The sequence below is a fragment of the Patella vulgata genome, chromosome 7 (genome assembly GCF_932274485.2).
Source record: "Patella vulgata chromosome 7, xgPatVulg1.2, whole genome shotgun sequence".
NCBI lineage: Eukaryota > Metazoa > Mollusca > Gastropoda > Patellidae > Patella > Patella vulgata.
In genome coordinates, this window is record NC_065885.2 from 13,302,737 (window position 1) to 13,317,216 (window position 14,480).

At 36.9% G+C, this 14,480-nt stretch overlaps 1 protein-coding gene across 1 annotated transcript; it reads right to left on the bottom strand.

Annotated features, from left to right (window-relative positions):
• Nucleotides 1–1,095: 1,095 nt before the first annotated feature.
• LOC130010360 (amidase-like) lies at nt 1,096–14,047 on the bottom strand. Its single transcript, XM_050558307.2, has 11 exons — nt 13,825–14,047; nt 10,872–10,979; nt 9,236–9,362; nt 8,769–8,941; nt 7,407–7,546; nt 6,267–6,467; nt 5,388–5,462; nt 4,996–5,155; nt 4,305–4,367; nt 2,894–3,181; nt 1,096–2,770 (listed from the first exon to the last, which is right to left on the bottom strand). The coding sequence occupies exons 1-11, from the start codon at nt 13,841–13,843 to the stop codon at nt 2,577–2,579; spliced, it is 1,548 nt and encodes a 515-aa protein (XP_050414264.2). The 5' UTR covers nt 13,844–14,047; the 3' UTR covers nt 1,096–2,576.
• Between the last annotated feature and the right edge of the window lie 433 nt (nt 14,048–14,480).

Sequence of the window (14,480 nt, forward strand, 5' to 3'; positions counted from 1 at the left end):
TACAGGGTTTCACTTTTATCTTTCTTCAAGGTTGGGGTGGTTTACACAAGGTATCTGTGGACTGGATACCTGCTCTATTCAGGCTTCCTCATACGGCACGGAAAGTTCAAGAGATTTTAGTATTGATAAGATCACGGTTACGCCAAACGACAATATGTACTATCTCAGTCAAGTGGCGGGGTGCCATGTGGGTGGAAACTTTTGTTTGTTGGTAAGGGTGATGTAGCTGCTGAAATTGAATTTACATTCGGGTCCAGATTTGCCCCACTAATCACCATCGACACCCACCGGGTCTCCTCCCCTAACAAATAGTCGGTTTGCTGTGTAGATAAATGCGCCAACAAACTATCAATTTCTTAATCGAAACCCCAAAAATATTTCATAAGATACAAAAACATACATTTCTGCTCTCAAGCATATTGCACACAGAAATTAGATTTTGTTGCATCTCTTAACATACAATTATGCAATACCCTATCGTTAAATCTTTATCTAATCTAAACCGAAATCTTTTTAATAATGTTCGAATGTTTTAGTCAAATATGTTTCTTAAAATATACAGACCTTGGATATGATGCCGCAGAAATATGACTGGTTGTTCTAATATTGTAAGGATTTTAGATTATGTTCTAATAATTTAGAAAGCTCTAGGAGCAGGCAAATTATGGAAATGAAACTGAACTATATAACTGTCCCGATAAAGATTCCAGTTTCTAATAGTGTAAGGATTCTAGATTATCTTCTTATATTTTAATATCGTAAGGATTCTAAATAATCTCCTGATATTTCAATAGGAGAAGGATTCTAGAACATTTCTTGACCTAGGTTACGTTCTTCAGTAAGGATTCTGGATTAATAGTGTAAGGATTCTAGATTATGTTTAAATATTTAAATAATGTAATGATTCTACAAGATATTATGCAATGGTGTTTTGCACAATAAATGTTCCACGAGATTTTTTCAAACATTTGATAGAGTATTTACGGACTGTGGTACCACGACATTGGATCTATTGACCTGATCTTCCATCCAGGTCTTTTCTTATGTTTATTTCTTTCCTCTTATGTTAAAAAATGAAAACACAGACGCAGAAAGTAGTATTTGTCATATTTAATGATTTTCAATGTCCTACATAACATATTACACATAATATACAAAAAAGAGAATTGATGGCAAAAATGTACATCTTGTAGTCTAATCAATCGGATTTTTTTTTCTTTTTGAAATACTTCTTACATGTTCCTTACATTCATGTCAAGTTAAACATTCCTTTTTATTTTTGTCCTTAGACAGTGTATGTGACACTGTGTCCAATTCGGAGCAGAACATTAAGACGTTAAACCCTATTTCATTTCATTTCATATGACACTGTGATACCGAATCACATGGCCTTCCAAAGTCTATATTTTGCCAAGACTCCACATATGCGTGACACTATGCTGTCACATCTATTCTGGTCATCGGCGTCAAATCTAAGACTGTAACACTACGATGTCATCTTCGTGTGACACGGCACTAAAGAGACGAGTGTGACGTTGCCTGTTCCTTTGTCAAACGTGGACATAGCATCTGACTTCACATTTCGTTGTGCACGTGTATGTAGATAAAACTATTGAACACTGTATTATTTTAAAATCCTTGTCAATATGCTAAATACACAGAAACTATAACAGTTATAGCCTGTAAGGCGAGGTTTCGATACCCCGCTTGTACGTGAGTAAGGTCGCCTATCAAACTTTGTTGGTTTTCTCCCGGTCCTCCGGTTTCCACCCACTGCCTAAGACCCCCTACGCAAGCGAATTATTCAAATAAAATTGAACCATATGTTAGTCCCGATATAGCATAGTTTGTTTCGAGTTTACGTTAAACCCCATTTCTCTCAAAATATATAATCTGCAGTCTGAGTTTGATGGGCCTAGAATCCAGGCCTACTTCTGAAACAGTAGTGGTCTTTGTAGGAATTCAGCTCAAAGGGTGGGGTAGAATGACTACCCGGGGCCATTACGGCACTGAGTGAATAATTATATTTTCCAAGGGACCTTTATATAATTGGCCTAAATCTATATCAAATTCAAACAGAATCCCCACACACAGCAATTACCCTATTCTATGTCTACCTTGATAGACTAAGCATAACATACACTAAATAAACTATAAACATAACATAGACTAAATAAACTATAAACAGTCAATAGAGTTATACGTAATTTTATCTTCATCAAAACCTCTGAAGTCACTACTTTAACAATAGGTGTTACACCTGTTTCATCGGTAATATGACAGTCGATCATTGTAAATAAAAAAACGAGCTTGGTATATTCTGATTTATGAATCAATACAGGTGATGTTGACTTTTTCATATTAAACTATGGTTTTAAAAAATTTCTTTGATTTCCAATTGTGTTTGCGTAATATACTTGTAGGCCTACTGGAATATGATGTAATAGATACCCCTTGTGGAAACCCGTGCTTATAGTAACTTTATCCTAATTATACTTTATTATACCCCTAAAATAGTTATATCTTTCAATATTCTGAAAAACGGAAAATATAAAACTAAATCTTCAACGTCCTTCTTATTCGCCATCTCGAATTTTCTCAAACGCTCGTGCGACTTGTAATACTGTTGTTTCATCAAAATGACGTCCCCAGATCATCATACCAACCGGAAGTCCTCCAATATTTCCCGCGTTTATAGTGAGTGCGGGATGACCGGTGTGGTCAGCTGCCGCTGTATTAATAAGCATCGATTGTGATGTCTCAATGCATTCTGAAATAGAAACATCATCATCATCATCATCATAATAATACTAACAAGCCAACAGTGAGGCTTTTATCCCCGCCGGGGGGTTGGATGACTATTGCGTATAGTCTGATCCCACTAAGCACTTACCATAAGTTGAGCAATCAGCTTGTAGAAGTTTTGTTGCCTTGTATGGTAAAGTTGGTAGAATTAAGACATCATATTCCTGTAGAACTTTATCATAGGCTTGGGTTAATACCGTTGTCAGGTTCTGGCCTTTCGCATAAAATTTATTACCATAATTTCTGTTCATATATTCTCCAACCAAACACAGCATTTTAACAACTTTAGAATTATCATACGGTCGAGTCGTCCGTCCGCGGAAAAATGCTTCCTGTAGCGACGTTGCGTAATAACCTTTCCATTGGTAGCCGTTTCCTGCAATTAAACAATTCCTGTTCATATATTCCCCAGTCAAACACATCATTTTAACAACTTTAGTATTATCATACAGCCAAGTTCACCGTCCCCGGAAAAATGCTCCCTGAGGCGACGTTGCGTAATAACCCTTCTATTCGTAGCCGTTTCCTGCTATTTAACAATTCCTTATATGTTATGATTTTGAAAATCACGAATGCAACCGGTGAAATCATGTCACAGGTCATTTTTGCTCAGTCACTAATTTGAAAGTTATTTTAATATTCGATAAAAAAAAACGTTGCAGTCTGACTGTCTCATTGCACTTTTCGCAATTAAAACCTCGAAAAAAATATTCGAGAGCCTTCAAACCGATCTGTAGTTGTTTGGGTAGAGTAGGCTTTGTTACAAGAATCTTGCCAGTTGGAAGTCGTAGAAGAGTAAGCGGAAATGATTTGCACATGGTGGTCATAGATACTCTAAGTTAGTATCCGAATGATCTGGGGCCTGTTTCACGAAATTTTAACTAAGATAAAATCCAAATTTTAGTAGTAATTTGATTGGATAATATTAGGTAGATTTTAGTGCTTAGCCAATCAAAATTGAAGTATCTACTAAAATTTGGATTTTATATTTAGTTAAGATTTCGAGAAACAGGGCCCTGAGTATTCGGTGAAGAGATTTTATTCCCAAAACACCAATGCCTGGGACAATAGAAGACGTTTTGAATACAGCTTAATGTTTACAGATTACTAACCATTTCCCAGGGGATCACGGTGGCTAAGTGGGTAAGACGCTGGCTCGCTAGCCTGGAGGTCGGGTGTTCGATCCCTGCATTGGCCGAGAAAGTTCGTCCAGATTTTCCGACGTGGTTCCCCCTTGTCAGTGATGCAGGACGGAAGGCCTAGCAAGGACAGCTGTCTAGTCGTTCGGATGAGACGAAAAACCGAGGTCCCCTGTACATATTGGCGTGCACATAAAAGATCCCTTGTCAGCTGGAATTCGATATAATCGTAGGCCGTAGTGCCGCTGTCCGGAAACAATTTCCCTCATAGCACACTGTATATGCCCGTCTTCATTAACCCAGTTCGGAACAGAACAGTAGGACGTTAAACACAATTTCATATCATTTTATTTCACTAACCATTTCCAACGATCATGTTATTGTATGATCCCTGTATGGCTACTCCTGTCGAAATGGCGAATGCTGAAACAAATCAAATACAGTATTTATATAGGAATTACTAATTTACCTAATTTATGAGATGTTGGTGGAATATTTGATATATCCTTCAACATTATCAATGGCCACAACTCTTACGTTCTGTTGATTAAAAATAGGGGGTTGGATGGCCGAGTGGTTATCGCGTGCGCTCTGTATCATAAGGTCTGTCATTGAGTCAACTGGCGGGGTTTCGATTCTCCAGTTGTACGTGACAGGGAGTAGGGTCGCCTGTTCAACCTCGTGGGTTTTCTCCGGGTCCTCCGGTTTCCCCCCCACTGCTAAAGACCCTACGCGCAAGCGAATTATTGAAATAAAATTGAACAATATGTTAGTCCCGAAATAACTTAGTTTTTGTCGAGTGGCCGTTAAACCCCATTTCTCTCTCTCTCTTTTCTCTCTGATTAAAAATATGTGGATACATGCCAGATAACTTAGAATATAATATCCATTGATAATCCCGCTCTAGTAGAAATATGATGCGGATTGCTTTGCTCCATATATATTTCACTTCCAGAATATGTCTAAATGTAGATTTCGTGCATGAGGCAGTTTAATGATTACACATGTTGTGCATTTACATGAGTGACGTATTGAGATCAAAAGAACTTACAATCCAAATGCATCGGTACCGAAACCTTTTCAACTTTAGCTCCAGCCTTTGTTAATGTCAGGGCAGCCTGCTCTACCAATTGAGCGACGTCTTGTTCTGCACAATTGGAGAAACCTTCTTGTAGCAGTCCAATCTTTTTCCCATTGATACCTTTATCTAACTACACAATGAATAAATGAACGAATGAATGGATGGGGTTAATGTTCTAATGATTGCAAACTCCAGTCTAAAAATTTCCAGCGTACTTTATTATTTCAGCTTAATGTAGTATAAACGTAATTAGTTTCTTTATAGGTTTAAATATATGGCAGGGAAGTTTCTTTCTATAGAGAAAATGTCGGGAGGAAAAGTCGTAAAGGATATGAGGTAGTCTTCCTCCATCATGAACTTACTAAATTGGTATATGGTTCAACTTTTAAATCACGTGGTTGCCTTGGATCTCGACCTTTATCGTAACCAGCGAGAACCTGTCAATATATTAATATATATAGTTACAGATACACCTAGGCCGTAATAGTAATTGGAGTAATGTTGGGTTGTTTTATATGAGGCTAGAGCTGATTTCCAATGCCTAGATGTAATTTAAGTGCATTTGTATATTTATATGTTTACTTATAAACTAAACTATAAAATTGTTCTCATTGTGTCATCGATGTAATAACCAATCTAATTAAAACACAGATCCTATTTCGTTTCGTTTTTTACAGTTCAGAATTTCGTTTATTTGTCTTTACTGCACTAGGATCTGGAAGAGTTGTTATATTACAGGCGTTCTGGTTAAGTGAGGAATTAGCCAATGAAACGGTCTGTTACGGCGAGCTCTTGGCGTGTGATGCACGGGACTATGGGTAAACCACGCTGATTGGTTAATCAATGTCTGATGTCATAGGACTAAAGCCCTGCGACCGTCCAGTACATCCGGCCAGATCTTTATGTAGTGTAGGCCATCGAAAGTATAAAACACGAACCGAAATATAGATCAGGGCCCTGTTTCTCGAAATCTTAACTAAAGATAAAATCTAAATTTTAGTACATAATTCAATTTTGATTGGCTAAGCACTAAAATCAACCTAATATTATCCAATCAAATTACTAAAATTTGGATTTTATCTTAGTTAAAACTTTGTGAAACAGGCCCCTGTATTTAAATCGGATTGTGTATTAAAATGCCATCTATTTTTGCATCAGACAAAATCCACTGGTTGCGGGGTTTTTTTATTGAATTGTAAATACCGTTAGTGCACTTAATAATCTCAGTAAATAAAACCCACCTCTAAGAGAAGAGCACAATCGTGAACATTAGCTGCCATTGGTCCGAGATGATCAACTGTAAGTTCTATAGGCATGGCACCAGTATATGGTACAAGACCCCAGGTTGGTTTTATTCCTACTATACCTGACCATGATGCTGGTATTCTGATGGAACCAGCCTGATCACCTCCAATAGCCATATCTACCACCTTACCAGCAACCTGACCATTACAGTGTAAAAAATGTGAATATTTCATGGTGACAATATTTATATTGTTTTAAAATAATCCTATCCCGGGAACATATTTTGCAAATAACATTGACGCAACCCAAATCATTTCGGGACTAACTCATGTTATATTTTATTTTAACAGTTCGCTTACAAGCAACGGCATTAAGAATGGGCGGAATGTGGACATAGTTAAGAAAACCGTGATGTTAGGCTATCGCCACTCTTCTGTGTCACATTACCGGGAAATTTGAATGGCGGGTCGAAGTTTTTGATCAACATCAATAAGATTCTTCCGTTCAATAGCATAAACAACGAATATAAAGTTCGGGACATAACCCCAGCTAACAAGATTTCCTAACAAAGGGGAATAAATCTGGAGACCATTATGGAGGCAGGCCACCATTAATTTCCCCATTATTGACTTCAATGTTAATTCTGGTCTCTGGGCCTGTCTCAAACTTTTCCCCAAAAGTTTCGATGAACTTAACGCTGTCACTACCAATGACATTTTGTGATACACAAACCTAAACTAGCTTAGTTTAGCATGTAACTATCCATCGTACATATCACCGTTGCAATCTTTTAACTCTGTTATCCTTCCGCCTCTAAATCATGAATATTTCCCAAATCCTGGCAGAAATTGTAATTGAAAACCCTGTTTTCATTCTAGATAACAAAATCAACAACAATGACCAAGCAAAAGGTGGGAATAGGCAGAGAGAGAGAGAATAGCTATAAAGGTGCGAACTACTAGCAAATCGTACCGAAGTGGTGAAATTTAATTGTGGTCTGCATCCTAAATCAAACTTTTATTGACAATAACTGTCAATTTAGAAATGCTTTATGAAATATTGTATCTTCCATTGTGCTAGCATGAAATGTTAAGGACAGATCGACGGTCATAATAAATACATAAAACAAAATTGACCAGGGCTGCGCTGCCTGAACTAGATCCACCAACAGTTCTGGTCTCATCAACCGGATTCCTCACTGGTCCGCTAGAACAAGTACTGCTACATCCACTGAAGCACAGGTCCTCACATGCTGTTTTGCCCAGAATTCTTCCTCCTAGAAAACACAGTGTAATGAATGCGAGGTATCAGCGATCATATTAAATACAAGGTATCATATTAAATACAAGATATCCGATATCAAATTAAATACAGGGTTTCAGCTATCATATGAAATACACGGTATCAGATCTCACATTAATTAATAATTACCAGATATTATTATCAGATACAATATTAAATACAATGTATCAGATACAATATTAAATACAAGGTATCAGATATGTTAAATACAAGATATCATAATAAATACAAGATATCAGATATCATATTAAATACAAGGTATCAAATATCAAAATGAATACAAGATATCATAATAAATACAAGATATTATAATAAATACAAGATATCCGATATCATATTAAATACAATTAAAGTATCCGATAGCATATCAAGTACAGGGTATCTGATATCATATTAAATACAGGGTATCAGCTATCATATGAAATACACGGTATCAAATATCATATTAATTACAAGATATCCGATAACAAATTAAATACAAGGTATCAGATATGATAAGTGCAGCGTATACGATATCATATTAAATGCAAGGTATCATATTTGCTAATGTATCAGCTATCAAATTTAATAAATGAGATATCAAATTTAATAAATCAGATATCACATTAAATGAATCACATATATTATTCGGATGTATATTATACCAGAGTCAATGCAACATAATCTTAGATATCACAATTTATTTAGTGCAGAGACTTTGATAATACATCAAACAAACGCGGTCTTCCAGTGACCACTTTACTTCTCAATAAACGGTAGTTTACCAATCTGATTAAAACACAGATCCTATTTCGTTTCGTTATTTTATAGTTCAAAATTTCGTTTTACTTGTCTTTACTACACTAGGATCTGGAAGAGTTGTTATATTACCGGCGTTTTTGTTGAAGTGATGTATAAGCCAATGAAATAGTCTGTTACGGCGAATTCTTGGCGTGCCATGCACGGAACTGTTGGTAAACCACTAGAACCGCCAACGTTGATTGATTAATCAATGTCTGACGTCAAAGGGTCAAAAGCCGTTCGTACGACCCCTGACACGACCTTCGAGTACAACTTGTCAGATCTTGATCATGTAGTGTAGGCCATCGAAAGTATAAAAACAAGAAACGAAATATAGATCTGTATTGTAATCAGTTTGGTAGTTTACCAGATCCAAGACGTTTGTTATATGATTTGTGTGTTTAAGTAATTCTTACCAGCATCTAAGACTCTAGTGACGACTGTAGCATCAAATTCTGGAACATAACCTTCCAATATTTTACTACCATTCATCATAGGTACTCCCGCTACGGCAATGTTGTCTTTAATACCCACAGTTTTACCTGCCAATTTACCTGTAGAGGCACCGTTGATATCACATTTCCAACTCCTGATAAAATATCAATATGAACTTAAATGAATTGGGGTTTAACGTCCTACTTTTCTGCACCGACTGGGCTAATGAATACGGACATAAACCATACCGTGCTCTATGGACTGCGGAGCTACGACCTGTTTTTATTTCGAATTCTAACTGTCAAGGATCCTTTTAAGTGGGCGCTGAGTTAAAGGGTCGGTTGGGGTAGGGGGGGGGGACATAAATCTATATATTCACCGTTTCTGAGCTTCTAGGAATTAAATAATTATATTAATGAAGGTTGATTTACTATTAAATATATATTACCATGCATTATATGGGTTGTCATTTTCTGCTGGTCTGTAACCTGGAACTCTTGGATATTTAACAGGAAGTGAGGGTTCTGGAAGTTCTGACAACCGTTGATAGGAAGTTGCTGTATTTTTGAATTGTGCTAAAATTTAAAATAGTTTGTATTTCAAGCACTATTCATTCTTACTCCCCACTTAAACCAATTATCTTGAAATTTCGGGGTCGGAGAGCGAAAGAGTGATATCTTTTATATGTAATGTATCTGGTGTACTATCATAAGAGCGTGCTTTTGATAGTAACAATACAACATTTTTCTTAACGTTTTATACGGAAGCGGAATACATGTTACAAGCATAGACTACACAAAATAACATGTCTTTCAGTCTACCTGAATCCAATTAAACTCGCAGAGCGAGGTTGCTGATGGAATCCTCACATTATGGCTCTCCAAAGAATCAATGGGGTCTGACTATACGAGCCCTGGTTTTGCTCTTTGCTCTTTTATATGCCAATGTTTATGCGATCAATTATATGAATGGTTACTTACGCCTTATGTCGTCAAGAATCACCCAAATAATTATGGACATTGGTCTTGAAAGAATATATTTGGTAATTGTACACCACTAATGTTTTAAAACAATAAACAAATTAGCCTTGACTCGACTAGACCTCATATTCTGTTATTCTCCCAATATTGAAACAAATTAATTGCGTTTCAAATAAACACATACCAAACGTTATTATTCATATATACTGTTAAAAAAAAGTAGGGGATATTCAGAAACAATACAAAACTGCGGAAATGCATTGCTGTTTTTATTAGAGGTAACCAGTGTATGTTAATAACAGGCCAATTGCCTACACGTGAACATAAACAGTTCATGTGGGCGGCTTATCTGACGGCCCCATTTCACTCACAAAGAGATACATCGTCCAAAGTGAAAATGGACGGTTTTGATTTTTGTTTTAATAATGAGTAATTGCTCCACCAGTCCTCAGACATTCAGCAATTCGTCGTGGCATGCTCCTAATCAACCGTCCAATCACGATTTGAGGCAATGTGACCCCCCACTCTTCTTGAAGTGCCACGGCCAGTTCTTGCAGTGTTGTCGGTTGACGTTGACGTCGACGAACACGTCTCCCGATCAAATTAAACGTAACACACTAAAGCAAAGATACGCTAAACAGTACATCGTATGCAAGAACCATGAGGAAAGCAAACATGGATAGATAAACCAGCACGCGGCAGTTTTCATCAACCCTTCCTTGGAGTGTCAAATTTGACAATGAACCCCTCCCACGTGTATGGCGCTATTGCGTGTCGTAAATGCAGCTCAGTGGTTCTGTTGGGGCAATAAGTTCTTCATCTGTGAACATACTTTCAAAGCATGTCAAATGTCCATGACTATTTATCATATCGCAACCTGCATAGGTATTTCCATTTCAATATCCCCTACTTTTTTTAAGAGTATATATATAGCATAAACAGTAGCGCCGTTGTCCAGGCAAAACTTCCACCACAGGACGTTAAAGTCCATTTCATTTCATAAATGAGCAGACAACATACACATGAACGTCAAGTCTTTAAGATTATGTTATGACTGCGTTAGATTATTGAGACAATATTTGTAACAAAGATAACCAAGTCTACCTGTTATAGCCTGTATTTCTTCTGTTGTACATTTTAAATTTAATTCTTCTGATAATTTCTGTAAATCATCTTCGGTAGGTGGACAAACAGCTGGTGATTTATATAAACCTACAAGTATACACAGGCAACATTAATAAATTTATATAAACCTAATATATAGAAAACTTTAATAAATTTATATAAAACTCCAAGTATACATAGACAATTTTAATGCATTTATATAAACCTACGGGTATACATAGACAATTTTAATCAACTATTAGCTATATAGTGCACAGTTACGGGTACTTGTTCGGAGGGAAAACAAAACCTCATTTCCTCCCCCCCCCCCCGCCATATCGACAAACAAGAAGTAAGAGCAAGTTTTATGTGAATCCACTGCTCAGGCATCCTCATTTATGATTTATTTAGTTCGTTTTAGATAAAAAGTATCTCGTTTTTCGTTATTCGCCAATATCGAAAAACAAGTAGGAGGCGCAGTTTTTATTAGTTATTAGAAAACCGATTCAATGAAAAGTGTTTTGGAGACATTTTGTGAATCCACTGCATCTTTATACATGATTTTATCTGGGGTTGTTGGGGGTTTTTTTTGTTTATTTATTTATTTATTTATTTATTTGGGGGGGGGGGGGGGGTGATTTTTTGATTTAATGAAATGTGTTTCTCAGTTATTCTCTATACTTTCCTGAAATCTGTCTTTTTGACAGAAACACGAGTAGGTAGTTTTTTGTTACTCGCCAATATCGAAAAACGAGCGACCTGTTTTTCGTTATTCGACAGTTACATAATCTGTAAGATTATTAGGTCAACATTACAAATAAAATGGGGTTTAACCTCCTACTGTTCTGCTTTGACTGGGCTAATGAAGACGGGCGTACGCCATACAGTGTGCTACGAGGGAAAGTTTGCCCAGACAGCGGCACTACGGCTTACTCTTATATCGAATTCCAACTGTCAAGGGATCTTTTACGTGCACGCCAATGTGTACACGGGACCTCGGTTTTCCGTCCCATCCGAACGACTAGGCAGCTGTCCTTGTCCGGAACCCCATCCTGCACCACTGACAAGGGGACACCACGCCGAAATTACCGATTAACTTTCTTGGCCAACACCGGGATCGAAATCGCGACCTCCAGACTAGCGAGCCAGAGCCTTACTCACTTTGCCAGCGTGGCTCCCTCAACATTACAACAACACAAATATAAAATACTGGTTTTCAGTGACAACAAACGGTATGAGAGCTCTGCATAATGGTGCTTCAGTGTAAAAATCTATAATATGCAACTGCACTAAGATTAGACGAAAAAGTCATCGTGTAACTCAATCACACTTGCGACATCAATTAAGACGGTTGTCTAGTCTCTCTATATATATACATTATATATCTTACGATTATAAGACAGCGTGCACTTTTATACAAAATGAAATGAAATGAAATGGGGTTTAACGTCCTACTTTTCTGCATACACCATACAATATTCTATGGGGGGAATTTTGCCCGGACAACGCGCTACGGCTTACTCTTATATCGAATTCCATCTGCCAGGGGATATTTTACGTGCACGTCAATTGTGTACACCGGACCTCGGTTATTTGTCCCATCCGAAAGACTATACGATGCCCCTTGCCAGGCCCTCTGTCCTGCACCACTGACAAGCAGGAAACCACGCCGAAATTCCCCATGAGCTGACTTTTATACAACCCCTTATTTCTTATCTCCTTGAAATTTGATAATACATGTGTTGTGTTGTACACTGGGGCGACATGAAAGGTTATCTTGTAATACAATAGTCTTTGCGACCATATTGTTTCTTTAACTAATTATTAGATTCACACTTTCTATAGAGTTAAATTTCACGTACGCACATGAATTTGAGTGATGTATTTACATATAAAAACAGTGATATTTTGGTAAAGTCCTTACCATTGTCTGTTTATGACATATGTTTGGTAGACCAAATACGCTAATGTTCTCCTCCCTGTCTTTGGGGTATGGGTATGTTTATTCCATATTTGGGAGTTGGGCGAAATCTATCAGAGCTCACCAAGACTTTCCGAGCAGCCATCAAAAGCTATATACAAGTTATTGAAGAACGATGAATATTGGTTCAAATTGTTTTAATAATAAAGTTGTATCAACAAACTAACCTGTAGTTATATTTACGATCACAAAGGAAACACAGTCAACAAAGAAGTGCGGTATTACTACAATCTTTGTCTCATGTATAACATCACTACCTGCGATGTGTTATTTTCAGAAAGTAAATGTTTCCAATAATAAACGAATACTAATCTCATTTATATCTCATGGGTGTAAATTTAGTATTAACCCTGTGTATGGTTTGAATGTCAATGAATTACACCCCAGACTGTAAATTTGAGCGAAATCGTCACACTTTAAGATTTTGTTATGAATTATAACACTCGAGCCGGCGTGGAAAATTTATTAGAAAAAGTTTTGCAAAGCCGATTTTTTTGCGTTTTGCCAAATAAAGAACTTCTAAAGCTCTACACCACGATCAACAACAACATTAATAATATTCCTTATTTGGTTATCAGGAACGTTAATTATAGTTATTAAACAGCCAGCTTGTAGGTAATGCTACAGCGTTTGGGCTGTATTTGTGGCCCCACACCACCACCTCAAAAACAACACCCAAACCAAACGAAGTGTGTAGACTACGACAGTGTTTCATATTATATGAAATGGGTTATGTCATTCAAAACGCTCTATTTAGGACAACTACACTGGTATTGTATAGGGTGTTTTGCTACGAATCAATATCCTGATATTCGGGTATTGAATGTGTCTTCATTCCAGTGGCTTTTTTATCATGGTTATAACTTATCATAAAATCCCGATTTATCTTTGTCAGACTAATTTTGGTGTTTTATTTAAACAAATCTACATATGCAGTCTCTGTTGTGTTATGGATTGAGCAAAGATACATACCCTGTCCAGTGGCCATCATTGATTTGGTTGTACTGTTGTTCTTTAGTTAGTCAACCTTTACTGTGGAATAATAAAACAGCGTCCGTCTGTATCCGTAGCTATAACGCCTTGTCAGCGTTATCACCCAAGGTGGAAGAAGACGTAAAGTTTTAAGCAAGCTTACACCAACAACAACTATAACGGTACACAGTGAACATATTATTGTACTTTGGCGTGCAGAATAAAGCTGTCAGAAGTCAAGGACGTTTACCGTTAACTAAACTTAACTGCCATGGACCTGAGAGTGCATAATGTAAAGCAATGGTTCCCAATCTGTTGTTGGTTGTGACAACGTGTATCCATTTGCTAAGTAATTGGTAGTAGTTATGACTTTGGGATGTAGCTCAGTATACTATTAGTTCAGAATATTTCACGTTATCACAGCATTTTCTGAGTGATCTAAAAATAATGTAGCAGTTCCAAATAAACTATACACGCTGATGAAGGTTCAAACGTTTATTAAAGACTGGCACATTAAGAATATTGACCGTATGTCTTCTGTCGTATATAAAGCAAACCTTAACATCAGTTCCGAAGTTTACTTGAAACTAAATTAAACATGATAAGGGGATTATAGATAAATCTACAAAGATTAACTCTTTGAATAAGAGATGGTC